At 45.9% G+C, this 18,411-nt stretch overlaps 1 protein-coding gene across 4 annotated transcripts in view; it reads right to left on the bottom strand.

The window, feature by feature from the left end:
- The window catches only part of CTDSP1 (CTD small phosphatase 1), a 133,374-nt gene extending 116,039 nt beyond the window's left edge, over window positions 1–17,335 (bottom strand). The window contains exon 1 of one of the 4 annotated variants that reach the window (XM_085873579.1): window positions 16,984–17,335. Coding sequence is in view for 3 of the 4 variants with exons in the window: in XM_085873580.1 (XP_085729706.1) it covers window positions 16,984–17,065 (82 nt within the window). In the remaining variant the exon portion in view is untranslated. Of the gene's footprint in view, window positions 1–12,746; window positions 12,787–16,983 lie in introns of those variants that run through there. The other 3 variants (XM_085873580.1, XM_085873581.1, XM_085873582.1) reach the window with 3 other exon arrangements.
- Window positions 17,336–18,411: the final 1,076 nt, after the last annotated feature.

The following is an 18,411-nucleotide window of genomic DNA, read 5'->3' as shown; positions in this document are numbered from 1 at the left end:
AACGTACGGCGGCCGCAGAGTTTCTGCGGTGGCCTCAGGGTGGCCCTACGCCGTTTGGCTATATTTTACAGGTTGTAAGGTCGCCGTGGAATAATAACTTTTTTCATTTCTACGTTCGCCGTAGCAATTCGACAAGCCTAAAAAAAAAACTGGTAAAAATAAAATAAAATTAACCCATTCGTTACCGTCCGTCTGGCCGCACGTTTGCCTCAGGGACCCCTGCGGTCGCCTTGCGGGCACCTTGAGGCTATCTTGCGTCTGTCTTGAAAATTTTATGGCCGCCGCAGGGCCCCCTTAAGGTCACCGTGCGACATCAAATCAAAGACCGTACGGCAACCCCACGTTTTCGGTCTCCACAATTTCTAAGACCTAAGGCCTAAGTCACATTTGCTCTACGGCGAGGATACGGCGGCCGTACGCCCTCTGAATTGACAGAAACACGCGGTGGCCGCAGAGTTTCTGAGGTAGCCTCAGGGTGGCCCTACGCCGTATGGCTATATTTTACAGGCCGTAAGGTCGCTGTGGAATTTAAACGTGGAGTTATAACTTTTTTCATTTCTACGTTCGCCATAGCAATTCGACAAGCCGAAAAAAAAACTGGTAAAAAAATAAAATAAAATAAACCCATTCGTTACCGTCCGTCTGGCTGCACGCTCGCCTTAGGGTCCCCCTGCGGTCGCCTTGCGGGCACCTTGCGTCTGCCTTAAAAATTCTATGGCCGCCGCAGGAACGCCCTAAGGTCACCGTGCGACATCAAATCAAAGACCGTATGGCAACCCCACGTTTTCGGTCTCCACAATTTATAAATACGCCGTGCGGCTCCCCAAAAAATAAAAACATATGTGACTGCTCCATTGTGTGACCGTGGAAATACTGCGGCCGCCGTATAATTGCTAGTGGCCATAGATTTTAGAGACCCCACGGCCGCCGTGGCAAATGTGACCTAGGCCTAACCGGCGACTCACTGTCCGAGGCAGAATCTCTGGCAGTTCCTTCTCGGCTTCCACAAACTTTGTAACTTATTTTTGACGAGTATGGGCACGTGTGGAGTGGGAGCGGGGTTTTCCCCGCATGGCCGAAACCGCGCCCAGAAAGGGCGGACCCATGGGAGCCCCGTCCAATCAGGGCAGACAGTGACGTCTGTTCCACTGAGCCCCCGCCCCGTTCGGGGAGGTCCATAAAAGTTACGACGCCATCCTCAGCGGAGAGTTCTGAGGGGGTTCGGTTGTTGGTTCTGAGGAAGTCTCTTTGAGGAGGAACGAGAGTTCTTTTGGAGGAGCAAGTTGGTTGGTGTGCGCTCTACATTTTGCTGGCGTTCGTGGAGTTTTCCTGGGTCCCGTCCGTGACCCTGATCTCCGCCCTGGGACTCTAACTGCCCCGCTCGGTTGCCTCCACGGGCACGAGCCCCATGTGTGTGGGCCGAGCTACACGACCAATAGCAGGTGCCGTACTGCAGAGCACTCCCTCCCTTCAACGTGCAGGTACCCACGTGAACTGCGAGTCCCAGCTCGTCTCTCCCTCTCTGGCTACGGGGATCTTTCAATAAATCGTCTGAGTGTGTGGGCCCGTCTTATAAGTGGAACTGTTAAGTGTTTTCCATCATTGTAAATTATTGCTTGTATATTCCGCAATAAGTCTTGCTCTGTGTCTTCTTTATTGTAAATAAATTACTGTAGAAATGTTCCCAGTTTGTTTCCGTCCTTTCTTACATTGGTCCAGCATGGTTCGGATCTGAGTTTAGGTCGGTTTTTATACCCGATAATCGGTTCATCCTAGCCGGCACGGCTTTGGCAGTTCCGCTGGACTGCACCCGAACCGGAGTTGGTAGTCGGTAGTTGTAACTCTACTGCAGTCGGTAGTGACCCAGTTCGAGCAAGATGTGCCGAGGGCGTGGTTCCCCGGTAGATGACACCGCGTAGTTAATTAGGTAAATTGGTTCAAGACAAAGACCCTACGCTACGCGGTGGAGGTATTGGCGTTCCACGGTCGGTTCAGCGACCCGCAGAATTATCCGGAGCGACGGCCTACAATTCCGGGAAGTCTGGTGGGAGATGACGTAACCTTGTGGTCGTTCTCGCCACAACAATAAATATATATATATATATATATATATATATATATATATATGCCTGTCTGTCTGTCTGTCGTGTTAAAACTTGAGAAGGGATTAACGGATTTCAATAAATCCAACTACGGTGAATTCAGGAAACTTCCAGGAAGATTTTTGATGGAAATTGTTTTATTAGTTTATTTTATTGTAATGGGTACAAGGGCACACGTGACGAAACTGTAAACGCCAACTTGCGATGCGGGTTATCCCTGCACTCCCAGGAATCCTTTTTCTTCTTGCCCTATTGATTAGCCATCACAGCAAAGATTGGCATTTCTGTCAGCAATGCGACGGGTCATATATTCTATTAATTATACAAACTAAACAGCTTTATCCTGCTCTGCAAGAGGGGTTCTATTTCCAGGCTTTTCCATTTGGAAGAACAATAATGCCACACACAGGTTTCACTCTTCATCTTCCTCTTATTCCTGACAGATCCCATATTATTGTGGGATCAGACAGGGAGGGGAGGATTCTGGGCCAAGTCTTTCTAAAACCGGCTGGCCAAGCATTATATTCGACTGGCAGCAATTTGGAATTTAGCTGGTGTGCCGGCGATAAGGCACCAAGGAATATTTAACATCCACCAATACCCCCATATTGGAAGAAGGAGTCCTCCGGCTTAAAGTCCTTCCAATGGACGACGAACACACTGATACATCATCCTACATGCAAAATACCAGGGTAACAATTTATAGCCAGGTCAGGAATCGAACCCAGACTAGACTGATCAGAGGTGAGAGCACATAACCCTAAAATATCCTGTCTGTTCCCACTGCAAATTTCACTGCCTTGGAGAAAATATCTTGAGTTTATAATCCATAGATTCTCCCTCCTCACATTTATTGTGCGTTTATGATGTATTTGGTGGGGATAACACCCGTTTAAGCTATATTGAAAATGCCAAATGAAAAGCGACAGCACAAGTTGCATATCTATATACTAAACGAGTGCCATTGAAGGCAAGCACTGCGTTTGGTTAACAGGCAAATGATAATTTGGTAATTACAAAACATCCACAAAATAAACACCTCATTAATTTTAACAAGAACAATGCAGGTTAAGTGAACAATGACTTGCATGTCGAGACGAAAATAAGTCAAAGAAAAGTCATTTGGTAACCCAAAATAAACAATGATGGAGAGAGCATGGTTTTTAACAAAAATTCTCCAACAGAGTGTGAGCAACCACTCCTCTTGCCAAAAATAAAAAAAGAAGGGACAATCAACAAAACTGTGCTCACTTTGCTCATAGTCAGTACCAAACAAAAGAGAAACTACTGGGGGACTTGATAAAAAGAAAATTATCTCAGCTAACCAAGTGTGTCAAATTGGTGACGTCTTCATGAGGCATTACCATGGACCACGACACAAAAAGTGCCCGTTTGTATTTGGTCACATGGATTGGCACAAGTTTATATCAACATCTATCCACGACACTTGCGAGCACATATCAGTGTGCATTATTCCTCAAATTGTCCCTCGACCCCGCTGCTGGTGTTTCCCCACTTTCCATTCTGTTCTGTTCGAGATCTTCCACGGTCCTCGACTTGGCATACAAAAACTATGAAAGGCAGCCATAGCGATCGAGTTATAATAAACGAGACATTTGTAATACTTAACCGGTGTGTTCTCTTTTGCCATTTCGTCCATCTTTCATCGAATGCAGTCTTGACAAGGCAGACACTCACTCGTCACTACTCTAAAAGTTTTTTTTGTTGTTCCTTGAAATTTTGCTCTCCAGGATAAAGTATATTATATACAGCTTCTTCTTTCTTGAGGTTTGCAAAATAAAATTTTCAAAAGCATTCCTCCATTTGACCTTGAGCACCAGCACGTGACCGGAAATAGAAACCAGACACATGTCGAAGCTCGTGGTCTATTGGCCTCAGGAAGGCAGCTGTGAAGCTGGTGAAACAGCACCTGAGACCAGGTCTGCTCTTGCTTATTGCTAAAATTAGCAGAGTAGATATAGTTTACTTTTGGTTGGAAGCGCCTTCTTCTTCTTTAAAAACGTATAATCCCAACTGCCCCAATGTTATATAATGTTACGAATCTGGAAACCATGCGCACTCAGATGATGTCCATGATGTCCCAAACCACGATGTCCCAAAGTTAGTTATGCCGGTAAGTACGTGTGAGACAGGTCCCTTCCATTTATCTAGTGGGAGAGTTGAATATGTGCGTTGATGTTTTTTTAATAGTTAGGTTATTACATCTTACCACCTGCCCATCACACAATAGTGGCTTCACCACCATCCACCTTCCTCAAACACGCGTGGAGGAGAGGGGCGACTTTCTCCGTGCATGGCCGAAACCCCGCCCAGGAAGGCTGTGCCCGTAGGATCCTGGCCAATTAGAGGCGAACAGTGAGGTGTGCTGACCAAGGCCCCTCCCCACTGAGGGAGGTCCATAAATTCCAGAGACTCTCTGAGGCGGTGTTGGTGGGTTGCGCGAGAGTTCACAGGAGGTCTACGTTGCTGTACGAAGGGGTTTTTGCTGTCATGAGGGTTGAGCAGAGGGCCAGAGGCGGAGAACGTGTCTCGGCTGGCCCTCTACAAGGAAGGACAGAGCTACCCTGACCCCCCCTCCGTGGACCCCGATTATATTCGCCATGAGCCTCGAGTCCCCCACGTGCGACTGGGGATTGGACCAACAACCTTTGTCAGGTGCCTCATCGCGGAGCATGCCCTCCCTCTGACGGTCAGGTACCCACCGAGCTCTGACCCCCAGCTTGTCTCTCTCTGTGGCTGCGAGGGTCCAATAAAGACTCTGGGTTTTCTTTTCATTTGTGTGTGTGTCTGCATGTGGGCCCGTCTTGCATGAAGAACTGCATTTAAGTGTTTTTGCCCATTGTAAAAACTTGCATTGAATATTCGCTTTAAGTCTTGCTTCTCTTGTCTTTTATTTACTGTAAATAAATTTATAAGAAATGTTCCCAGTTCGTTTTCGTCCTTTCTTTATTTGGTCCAGCATGGTCCGGGTCCGAGTTCAGACGGGATTTCATCCCCGATAATCTGTTAATCCTAGCCGGCACGGCTTTGGTAGTTCCGCTTGGCTGCAACCGAGCCGGGGTTGGTAATCGGTAGTTGGAACTCTACCGCAGTCAGTAGAGTGACCTGATTCGAGAAAGACGTGTCAAGGGCATGAATCCCCTGTAGCCAATACTGCGTGGTTACTTAGGTATATTGGATCTGGACAGTTAACCCTACGCCACGCGGTCGAGATATTGGCGTTTCACGGTCGATTAATCGACCCGCCAGCTTCGGAGTTATCCGGAGCGACGGCCTATAAATTCTGGGGAGTCTGGTGGGAGATGGCGTAAACTTCCCCACCTCGCGGTCGTTCTCACCACCGACCCCCAACAATATATATATATATATATATATATATATATATATATATATATATATATATATATATATATATATATTTTTTTTTTTTGTTATGAATTTGGAAGCCTTGTGCACACAGACAGACAGCTGTCCCCGTAGCTTAGTTATTTCGTTAAGTATGTGTTTATAGTTACGGCCCCTGACCTGTGTCTAACGGGAATTACATGTGTGTGCTGCGGAGATTCGTTTACAACAACACGCCTTCACTTCGCTTCCTCACACTGACGCCATTGTCTACATGCGTTCGACCACGTACGTGGGCGGAGATTTCCATCGCCTCAGATCAAGACTCCACCCAGGAAGGCAGGGGCGTGCCCCTTGTCCAATCAGGCCACAGAGTTCGACTTTCCCGCGACATGCCGGCCAATGAGAGTTGAGATGGCCACAGAAGACGGTTTTCCCACGACAGCCGGCCAATGAGAGTTGAGATGGCCACAGAACGTGGTTTTCCGACGACACGCCGGCCAATGAGAGTTGAGATGGCCACAGAGAGCGATCTTCCCACGATGCCCCGTCCAATGAACGTGAAGAGCGCCTGAGACGGCGATGTGCTCACCCCGGAGGAAAAAGAAAGATAAGAAACGCCAGGCTGCGTAGTGAGGTGGAAAAAGGATCAAGGTGGTGGGGGTCTTCGTAGTACTAAAAGAGTCGTGGTCATCGTCATGGCGATCATCATCATTGTGCTGCGGGTTCGAGTCCCACCGAGCTGGATAATCGTCGCCTCTGATCTTCGCCTTGGTCGATTGGTGCGTGGCCGGTTGGAGAGCACGGTACCTGGTGCTTGGAGTGGCATCGTGTTGCGGGTTCGAGTCCCGCCGAGCCAGATCATCGAAGACCACACAAGGTGGACAGATCCAAGCAGAGGCTCTGGTCTCGAGCTCACCTGTCCTCGAGCTGGAGGCCTTCAATAAAGACCATTGTGGCCCGTGTGTGTGTGTGTGTGTGTGTGTGTGTGTGTGTGTGTGTGTGTGTGTGTGTGTGTGTGTGTGTGTGTGTGTGTCTGTGTGTGGGCCCATCTTTACGTAGCAACTGGATAAGTGCTTTTGCTTGTACATTGACTGCATTTCTTATAGTCGGATAACTCTGCTCTCTGTGTGTTCCTTCCCACCCACCCCCCCCCCCCCTATTGTAAATAAATATCCATTTGTTGAATGTTTCAGCTCATTTCTGTCCTTTCCTTCATTGGCTTAGCACGGTGCGTGTTGGGAGATTTAAAAAGGCCGTTGCTGCAGTTGTTGTGCATTTGGACCGACGGGACCACGCTAATCATCCGCTCGGGTTACGCACGGGTTGAGCACAGTTACGGCTCGTCCCGTTCGAGCTCCATCGAGGGGTGTGGATTCCTCGGTAGCTCGCCATGTGGGTCTCTAGGTATTTTGAAGATTGGCAAATAACCCTGTCTCATGTGGCTGAATTATTGACGATTCACGGTCCTGTAAGGGACCCGTACCTTCGGAGTTATCCGGGGTGACGACCTATAAATTCTGGGTGTTCGGTGGAGGCGACTCTACTGCTCCATCTAGCGGTCGTGCTCGCAGCCGGTACCTGGCCCACAAATATATATATATATATATATATATATATATATATATATATATATATATATATATATATTTATATATATATATATATATATTTATTTGTTCATTCTAACGACTCACTGATATCAATGTTTGAGACCTTCCGGGCTGGGTGACGTAGAAAGCTGAAATTTTGCATGCCGATGGACATCGAAGCTGATACACCGGGGGGTGGGGGGAGGGGGGTGAATAAAATAATAAATCACAGAACCATTGGAAAACATCCATGAATGAAAATATAAATAAATGAAAAAAAAAGTGCAGGTGAGCAACTCGAGACAATGGGGAAGCATGGTAATTTTGCATGCCAACGGACATCGAAGCCAACACACTGGGGAAAAAAACAATCACAGAACCATCAGAAAGTGTCAGTGAATGAAAAATAAAATTTATTATAATAATTAAAAAAAAACAAACAGGTGAGCGACCCCAGACAATGGGGAAGCATGGTTCGTTATTGCTTACAATGTGTAAGTATACCCCACTAATATAAATAAATGATGGACATGCAAAAAATATATAGCTATCATTTATTTTGTCTCACGTGTACACAAAAGTACGAGTGTGTATGTATTTATTATCCAATTTTGTTCAATACCTTTTTCAGGCAAGAGATCACCAGAAAAAAAACATTTGAACACAAGCTTTTTTGGTGACTGCAAGCAAATAAAAACTGCACATGGACAAAACCACACCCCAGCCAGCCAAGGCCCCAACAATTCACTCAGTGACACAAGTTTTAAAAGCAGCTCAGCATACCATTATCCCAAAATAAATCCAAACAAGTTGTCACACCCACAGCTGGTTTCCACTTTCACTTACCATCCTTCCCTTCAATACAAATCCCACCCCCCACCACTCTCTCCACCAATTCCAACACAGAACTCCCAAACCAGAATCTTCATCAGTCATCATTATATCATACAAAAAAAAAAATTTATAATGGCTTTTAAATCATGAAGCAAATCTAATTTGCTTGCTTAGACTTGTACAACTGCAGAGCTCCACAAGCACCTGAACCTTCTTGCCCTACTTCCCCTGCAAGTCAAAGTGTTGTCACAACAACTGAAGAAAGAGCGGACAACCCTCAAGGAAAGCAAAAAGACACTTTAGCAATGTTGGAACCACAAAATTAGCTGCAGTTCACATTTCAGAAGGCAGTTGGTATCTGGCTGTGTTGCCTAATCTACGTAGAACTTGGCAGGGTACGATTAAAAGCTGTGTTATTGTGAAAGATGGTTCAACTTTGCCTCCGATTTCATTTGTTGAAAGAACAGGATGACAAAAGGCAATACTTCGAGCATACAAAAGTCGACGTTGTTAACGGGGACGCGTAAATTTCATCGTAACAAGTGGCACATTTGGGGGATAATTCCGTGTTGATGAACCAATTACAATTCAATCCTAGAAAATAGAAACCGTCACAAATGTGCCGATGGATTAAGCCTGTGCATGCATCAGATGTAAACCCACTTACATTTGATCTCAATTTGTGGTTTAATGGAAAAATTAAATTCCACATTAGAGAGAGCGCGAGAGAGAAAAGCGAGATAAGTGGAAGAGAGACGTCAGATGTTTCCTCGAGTTATGGTCTAATTGAAAACGATTTTCAAAGGGCACATGATCTTTGACCTATTGAACCTAGAATTGAATCGGTTCATCTTTGTATCACAGTCCATACTTGTGCCAAGTTTGGTTGTAATCCCATCGGTGGCTCACAAGCTATTGTGGTGACAAATGTCTTCTCAATTAAAAAGACATATGCCCTTTGACCTTGGATCTTCTGAACCCCAAATGTCATTAGTTTATCTTTGTTTGTTATCGCGTATATTTGTGGCACGTTTGACAAGTTATCACCGCACATTCATATCGTGCCATAACACAACTGCCTGCCATTGGTGGGCACACTAAAGAGCTCCGTCATTAGCCTCTGCCAGATCCTTTGAGGAGCATGCCTCATCTAACATGTCACGCCGCATCTCATTAGATGTCCCATTGCCTGGTGTCGTCCAAGACCGCACTCACAGTTAGCATCATCTAAATCATATCTCCTTCTCGGCATACTTTATTTCCACCTTCCAACTCTGGCACATAGTCCATGCAGGCTACGCCTGGTTGATCGGTGCCTGGTGGGAGTTTCTGTTGGCTCAAGGTTCATTAGCTCATCCACTGAGGCCAGCTGCAATCTTTCATCCCAAAGGTTTCGCCTCATCGAGTTGGATTGCCATCTTGAGAATGGACTGATGATGGGAAGCTTATTGCGAGATTACTTAAGCCGTGGAGGGATCACTGGATGGCCATAAAATCCTTCGATAGTCGAAGGTGTTCTATCTGGCTTGCTACTGCCCTCATATCAGATGGTGCAATGCCAACAAGCAGATATAGGTGGCTGGTTTTGGTTGGTATCAGACAGCCAGTAATGTAACAACAGCTTGAGTTCAGTACGTGGTCCAGCTTCTTGAGATGGGCTTAAATTGTTCACCAACTGGGTATGCACATTCTGCTGTGGAATAACAGAGGACTCATACTGTTGTTTGAATTGTTGTTGGGTTGGCTCCACACTTGGAATTCAACAACTTGCTGAGGAGTGCATTTGGGGACTGGGTTTTGTTTTCAGTTTACTGATATGGACTTTGTACGTCAGCGATGATCTTGGTTCACCCAGAGGTACATGGGATTTGTGCAGTGCACTCCAGCCAAGTTCCATTCCATATCATCTCCAACTTTTGTCTGCATTTTTGTTCTTCAGGTAGAGGGCACAGACTTCATTTTTGTTTGGGTTGGCATGCAGGTGGTTCTCTTCAAAGTAAATGACAATTTGGTCAATACATCAGAAAGAATGTATGCCACCTCCTTGAAGTGTCCATGCTGGGTTGTGATATACACGTCATTGGTGTCGATGAAACTCCTGGTTTGAGGATGGATTGGTTGGTCATTCGCATAGATGTTAAACAGTGATGGAGTGAAAACACTGCTTTGGAGCACCAACAGTTCAAAAAGAACCATCTGTTGTCCACGAGGAATCTCTCAAGTTCCATCAGATGTAGGTTGTTCGTTATGTGGAGTAATTTCTGACAGGTGCCTGCAGTGTTTCAGTGTCGATGGCGGTGGGAAGATGAACAAAAACAGCTCCTGTAATGACAGCTTCCTGAAATCCATCCTCTATATGGTCTGTGAGGTTGAGCAATTGTCCTGTGCAGGACTTCCCAGGCCGTAAACCAGCCTGTTTCTTGATAAGGATCCGATTCAGTCACTGAGGTTAGGTGGGTCAAGATGAGTTGTTCAAAAAGATTGTATGTATGGCACTAGAGTGATATAGACCTCGAGCTTTTTGCTTTTGAGGGATCTTTCCCAGGCTTGAGGACTGCTACAGCTCATGCACGACGTCAGTTATCACAATAACACATATTTTCAATTAAAGGAAACCACCTTCGACAGGTCAGTCTTTGGAATGCCACTGGTAACATGCAACCCAGTGCTCCCTGCTACATGATCAGGTTGCTGCTGACGAAACCGGCCTCTCACTAGCTTGCAAGTGGGGAGGTGACTGTGATACCCTGCAGGAGAAAATAAACAACACCTGACAAAGGGCGGATGAGCTCCCTTTGGGAGACAATGGCCATCCAGTGTGGATATCGAGGTGGGGGGGTTGGGGGGGGGTCTCTTAAAAAAAAAAACACCCATAATCCAGTTAGATTTGCTAGTGGCCACCCATGTCGCTTGAGAGAGGTAGTAGAACGCTTGATGGAATAAATGCAGGGGAAGAGGGTGGGTTCGCCGTGTCACCAAAGCCATGGAAGGCATGTTCCTCGTCCGGTGGATGACACTGCAGTCCGATTCTGCCACAACCAATTTTGTATCATTTTTATGGTATCAAATGGGCAATGATTATTTTTCAGAGCTTATTCATAAAAAAATAATAATAATAAAAAAAAGACCTTTGATCTTTTGAACCCAAATGTAATCAGTTAATTTTTATATTACAGTCTACACTTGTGCAAAGTTTTGTTCGAAATCGTGTCTGTGGTTCACAAGGTATCTCTCTTATTTTTATGAAAATCTTTGTAACAAAGCTTTTCAATTGTATGTCACATTATTTTCGACCTTTGACCCCTGACCTTTTGAACCCAAAATCTAATCAGTTCATCTTTGTATCACAGTCGATGCTATTCTTAAGTTTGGTTAAAATCCCTGCAGTGGTTCATAAATTATCATGGTTAAAAAAAAAAAATCCCCCCAAAAACAATAACGGACGCACAGACTGACAACCCAAAAACATAATGCCTCTGGCCTTGAGTTGCGGAGGCATAAAAATTAACAGCTTGTTTCTTCTTGTGTTTTTTTTTTTTAATCAAAATCTATTGAGCTGTTGCACAAACAACAAGTAAAACTCTATTCTGCCCAAGTTCATCAAGCACGATCATGTCCAAATCGGACTTTCTACATGAGACGACGACTCCATGAAAATGAACTCGAGAGAATGAAAATCGATTTTTTTTAATTTACTACTGAAACATTCCACTAGGATGTAATGTTCCTGCCGTCCTGAATGCTAGGGAGCTCCATCTATGGGGAATATGTGATGTGGAGCAGGGGGGGGGGGGCTCCCAGTATAATGATTTTTGATAAAGACCGAAGGACCATATTGGTTCACGAGTCAGGAAGTGACCACTATATTCGTTATGGGTGTGTGTCTGTCTGTCTGTCTGTCCTGAGAATAGCTCCGTGGGTTTTGATCCGATCTTGATAAAATTAGGGTGCGAGGTTTGTATCATGATCTAGTTGTGTTTTCCAGAGAAGGGGCGTGCTGCGCCCATTATGGGTGGAGCCACGCCCAAAAAACATGTTTTTAGGGGGTAGCCGGTTTCAAGTTACATCTTCTCCGAGGGGGTTTGTCAAATCTGGCAGGGGTTTCGGTATTTGGTTAGCCCAATGGCACCTGCATAGCCCCACGGAGCTCGATTTTTTCATTTTCGTCCCAAGGTCAAGGTCACAAGGTCACGAACTTAGAAAATGTCAAAAAAAAAACAATAAATTGGGCATCGAGCTCCTAGAGTTTTCAACTGTTTCAAATGAAAGTTGGTATGCAAGTAGTGCTCTTCGAGTACGACAACTTTCATCATTTACGTTTTTCCCGATTCCGCCAGTTTGCCCGTGGCGTCCCCTCGAAGGTCAAAAAATAAAAAAGGCGAACCGTGTACATTGCTCGTGAACCATCGCCGTCTCCAGACTCGTTTGTTAATTACAGTTTATTGAGGCCAAGTACTGTACTTTTTCAAAAAAAAAAAAAAAAATTCACTCTTGTAGTGAATGGCAGGTCAAGACGAAAAAGAACAATCGTCATTGCGCTCCGGTTACTTGTGAAGGTTGCACGAATCTATTTAGATTGGCCAACATCAACGGCCATTCTGTCAGAAATAATAAATAAATAAATCGCCAACAAACAGGCCCAAAATGCATTTTAAGCTCTCCACAAGAGCAGCACAAGTATATAGACACAAAGAACAGTTACAAACACATGCTAAGCCAGGGGTAAAGCAGTAATCAAAACCAGATGCAGCTGCTGGACCATTGCCATTGTGCTTTTGAGAAACAGGCATTAAAAAAGACCAACGGTGCACATTAGAAATGGACCAACTTCCAGCATGTCAACTATACGTACTTTGCCGTTTTGCTTCCCTATGCATTCCCCAGTAAGGCAACCTTCAACGCAACCTCCAAAAGCTGCAGTCGGAGAAAGCGAAAAAGGTAAACAATAAAATTACTTGCCAACGCATACAAAGCATCCACCAATTTTTAAGTCGTGTTGCATTCGGCTGTACACACTGAAGCCATAACCGTCTATGTAGAAAGCCTACAATTTGATGAGCCATGAAACACCCAACCAGCACGGACGTTCGGTACACTGGAAAATAAGTGCTCGTAACAAGTGCTATGTCCGACGAGCTTTCAAACAAAAAAAACAAACAAAAATCACAAATTGGGACAGCTGAGGGAGTTTATGGATCCAAGAACGATGGTTGTTTGTATTTCATCTCATCGCATCAATACAGAAAGTCATAAGAAAAGTCAAGACGATCAATTAAAACATGGTTCCATGGATGCAACGATGCAAACCCTAAAACCTCAACCCAACCACATGGCCAAGTACAGAAATAATAGTAATTTGTTCACGAATCAAAGGGACAAAGTCAAATTCACCAAGCCAGAGTAGTGATGTGGACATGAGATTGTACGTTCTCAGGTTGCACAACAAGAAGCTGTCATGATTTTCCCTGTTGAAAATGCGATCATCATTTCAACAAGCGGAGCACAAAAACCAGCTGGAAGTGTGGAACACAGCTCGGATGGCGGTACAAAGCCAGCAGTGAAACAGGTCACCATCGAGTCGAATGGTCAGGCACCAACGAAAAGGCAAGGATGAACGGAACTCGAACCTGCGTGCAGAAATGAGGGGACTTTCCACCGCCGGTCCATCACCATTCTGCAACCACAACGGCCACAGAAACCAAAACAATCTCGACGAACAAGCAGTGCTATGCAGAAATGGTTGGGGTGTGCACGCATGCAGAAACACAAACAAACGCCACACCTGCACCAGTGGCATAATGGCGTTTTAATTTCCTCGTTGACAGCACGTAAGAGGCAGAGGTTTTAAAATGGAATTTTGATCGATAGAATCCAGAGCAAAAGAAAGAAAAAAAATTGGTGATCACCAACAACACAGTGACCAGCAGTTTTACTGCTTCGCACAACACGGTACCCTACACCTGTCTAACATCTTCATACCTCCCACCACCCTTATCAACCCTCTCTTAAAACACCTGCCAAAAGCTTTTCACAAGCAGAAGGAATGATTAACAAGAAACCTTCACCCCATTCCCCAAAGAGGGGATAAAGCCTCAGCCCATATATTGCACAACGTGCTCGATAAACAAGGTAGTTACACCCTTCTATCGCCTCGTACGTGACCAATCCCCATTTCAAATTGCGATTGCGATTCAGGGATCCTGCTTTGGATCGTTGCTGGCAGTGCAGCTGGTGTCCCTAATGGTGCCCCCTGTAGGTTAGAGCAGGAATTTGTAATATGTTCAGGGTTCCGGTGATAACTCGCCTCCACTTTGTGAAGAACACAATGGGATCTTTAACGTCCACCTACTATGTGCCGAAGATGGGAAGCCCAGTTCAGCGTCTATCTGACGGACGGCACACACATCGATTGATGTATTGCCGTGCATGTGAAAAACCAGGGTGACGGGTTTCAGCTGGGTTGGGATTCGAACCCGAGCTAGATAGCTCAGAAGCGAATGCACAAACCTCGAGGCTATCCTGCCAGCCCAATAATGCCAATGAAGTACAAATTCACAGATTGCCATTACCTTGCGAGAGAACGAGCAACCAATCAATACAAATTACAAAGTGATAACTTAGCCCAATTAATTCATTATATACATCAATAAGACATCAGTGGATGATGAAGGCACATTTGCCCCCTTGGCACGGCACACATTCAAACATGCTGTTTATCTCATTCGATTTTTTTTAACCAACAGCTCCCAATTCATCCCTTTACTGGACTGGTGTTGGCTTTGCGGTTAGGGTGGTGGCTTGGGATCCTTGGGTCCCGAGTTCGCAGCCCCGTAATACCCATTGAATCAACACCAGTGGGTTGACTCAGCCCGTCATCTTTCTGAGGTCGGCGAAATGAGGACCAATGAACTGGTAATCGGGGCACTGCATCAGCGGCATAGCTGTGCCCCTAACCAATGATGCAACCAGCAGCCAAAAGGCAGCACACGATGGGATCCCTTTACTACACAACAGCACTAAAACATGCACAAGTATCTTTTGTTCTTTTATTGATCCTGAGAACTGCACCTTTATTGATATCAACAGACTGCTTTGCTGGAAGACAATTAAAACATCCACAAAGCAGTTCCTAATAATAACAAATCAATTAAATTAATCAGCAAGTCTTAAGGAATATTTGACATGATTGGAGCGGGGGTGGGGACGAATGTTCACTTTTCTCTAGGACAGCGAAGGCCGATCAAAACCTCTCGACCTGTCCACCGCCTTTTTGAGGATATGAATAAATGATTGTTAGAATATTAGAACAAATAGATATCAAACCATCGTGCTCATCAAGGACAGGCAGCTATTTACACATGGTGGTAACATGAACTTCCATGTATTGGAGATCGAGAGAGGTAATGGGGGTATTCGCTGGCTATCGTGTGCAGCCTTTTGGCTGCTGGTTGAATCATTTTCTGGGGGCATGGCTGTGCCGCCGATGCAGCCCTCTATTACCAGTACACTGGTACTCATTTCGCCGACCTCGGAAGGACGACAGGTTGATTCAACCCCACCTGGTGTTAATTAAACGGTTAAAAAGGGGCTCAAACTCAAGACCTTAACATCTTCAGCCAGCCACCTTAACTGTTCAGCCTATTGGCAGGACGCGCGCGTGTGTGTGTGTGTGTGTGTGTGTGTGTGTGTGTGTGTGTGTGTGTGTGTGTGTGTGTGTGTGTGTGTGTGTGTGTGTGTGTGTGTGTGTGTACACTGGTGTTGGAGCAGCATGATGGGCCGAATGTCCATGTACATCGTTGTAAAACTCAGGACCTCGGCGGACTGAATTAAAAGCAACATTTCCGATGCCAAAACCCAAAGTTCCACTGACACTGGTGAACATTAAACAACATTTTGTTCATTCATAAAAAGCAAACCAAAACAAAGTAAGCACGTGGATCCGTTTGGAAGCGCTGAAGACGAACCACGGGACGTCCTGTGATGAACCTGTGCCCCTCCAGGCAGCCATGGATTGAACTTTCCATACAAGGTCAACACCACCGACCATCGGGGAATAACAGTCGGAGGAGGGACGAGTTGGACGGATTACACAGGTAATGGAGGAGAGGATGAATACTCGGTCTTCTCGGTCAAGAGAGAAGGGGGAATATTCGCACCACCTGACTGCCCGAGGGGGGGGGGGTGAGGAGGCCGAGTGACAGTACGAGGATGGACGGGGAAAACTGTGATAGAAGTGTGTGAAAGAGAAGGAGGAAGTGGGAATGGTCATATTACCGACACACCAAGCAGTGTGGGTCACTCGTTTGGACGAACATGAGAAATCACAACCACGGCCTTCGTACACTCACACACACACACTCTCAAACACACACAGTACTAACACAAACTAACACACACACACACACTCTCTCAAACACACACACAAACATACACACACACACACACACACACAGTACTAACACAAACTAACACACACACACACACTCTCTCAAACACACACACAAACATACACACACACACACAAACAAACTCTCACTCACACACACACACACACACATACATACTCTCACTCACACACAAACACACACACACACACACACTCTCACAAACACACACACACATACTCTCACTCACACACAAACACACACACACTCTCACAAACACACACACACACACTCTCACAAACACACACACACACACTCTCACAAACACACACACACACACTCTCACAAACACACACACACACACTCTCACAAACACACACACACACACACACAAACACACACACTCTCACAAACACACAAACACACGCACACTCTCACAAACAAACACACACACACACACACACTCCCACACACAAGCATAGGCTCACCAACATACACTCACTCTCACACACAAGCATAGGCTCACAATCATACACTCACTCTCACACACACACACACACACACACACTCACGCACACACGTGTCCGCACTCTCCGTCCTCGTCCAGCATTAACATCTCCTCACCCCCCCTCCCCTCCCCGTTTCTCGTCCTGCCCTCCAAGGACCGCGACCTTTCACCGGAATCTCCACCACATCAACACTCACCTTTGTGCACCGCCGCGTTGCCAGAGCCCGACTGCAGTTCATCGTCCCTGCTCACTTGCGTTATAACGGACGCTCCGTCCATGGAGCTGTCCCCTCACTCCAGGCAACCCCCCGCTCTCCGTGAGCCCCTCCGCTGGCGGGGAGGCCCGGGAGCGCACTGCCTCGATCCGCTCAGCAACCGCAGCAATATGGAGACGGAGCCGAGGGCGCGGACGGCATTAAAAACACGGCGCAATGTGCGCGCCGTTTCAAGGCGGCCCGCCGCACGCCGCCTACGCACACACACACACCACACCACACACTGACTGGACTGACTTGGCTTGACTTGACTGACTGACTGACACACACACACACGCACACACGCACGCACGCACGCACGCACGCACGCACGCACGCGCGCGCGCAATGCAATATCACACCACGAGGAAACAAACAAATATCCACAAAGACAACATTATAAACAAACACAACTCACTGATTCGTTCACGGGTTTGTTCGATTTCATTATTTGTTCATCAAAGCTTGTGAAAGTTTATTTATTTATTTATTTTTATTATTATTATTGATCTTCACTCTTCAACGAGACAGTCAATCGCTGTGAGGTGGAGCGAAATTTAACAGCTCGGAGGAGACACCCGTTACAGCGAGACTGCCGCTAACAACGCCGTCATGGCCGCTATGACGGACGAACAGCAATTCGAGTAAACAAAAGCAAAGGTGAATTGGAGGAGAATAATAAAACATAATCTTTCGTGACCTGAGGGTGGAGAGGCTCAAATTTTATGAAGTTGAAAGCGGCTGCTGCGGCGTTAAGTTGTCAGGAAGGGCTTGAAAGTGGCAAGAGTACGTGGTGCAACGTGACCAGGCCTTGGCTTTGATTTGAACGGACCGGCCGAAACCCGACCAAGCAGTTCAAACGTCTGCCGATCCCGCATGAGGTCGTGCACCTCTTATGGAAAAACAAGCTCAAATGAGCTAAGATCCTCGTCCTCTTAACGATGACGTCATAAAACGAATATGACGTCATTGTGATTTATCAGGTTTGCGATAAATTATCTGTGCTAATGCCCGGCTTGATTCCCGCAAACAAAATTCAAGCAGCTTGCCTAGTTTCGGAGATAATGGTATAGGCGATTTCCATTAGCGGCGATATTATGACGTCAACTTTTTTTTCTGGGAAGAATTTCCAAAATCGGAGATGGTTACTGCCTGCGCGTGGGCTTTCTGCATATACATGGCAAGTTTCACGAAGATCCGATGAAAACTCTGGGTTGTGAAACCAAAAATGTCAAAAAATAGGAATGACGTCATAAAAATTGATATGACGTCATAGTGATGTATCATATGTGCGGTAATTCATCTCTGCTAATGCCCTGTTCGATTCCCGCAAACAGAATTCAACAAGCTTGCCTAGTTTCGGAGATATTT

Source organism: Eptatretus burgeri, chromosome 3, assembly GCF_056783735.1.
Source record: "Eptatretus burgeri isolate ZD-2024b chromosome 3, Ebu_testis_v1, whole genome shotgun sequence".
Taxonomy (NCBI): domain Eukaryota; kingdom Metazoa; phylum Chordata; class Myxini; order Myxiniformes; family Myxinidae; genus Eptatretus; species Eptatretus burgeri.
Note: the sequence above shows the minus strand (reverse complement) of the source record. Positions and strands in the feature narration are given on the sequence as shown.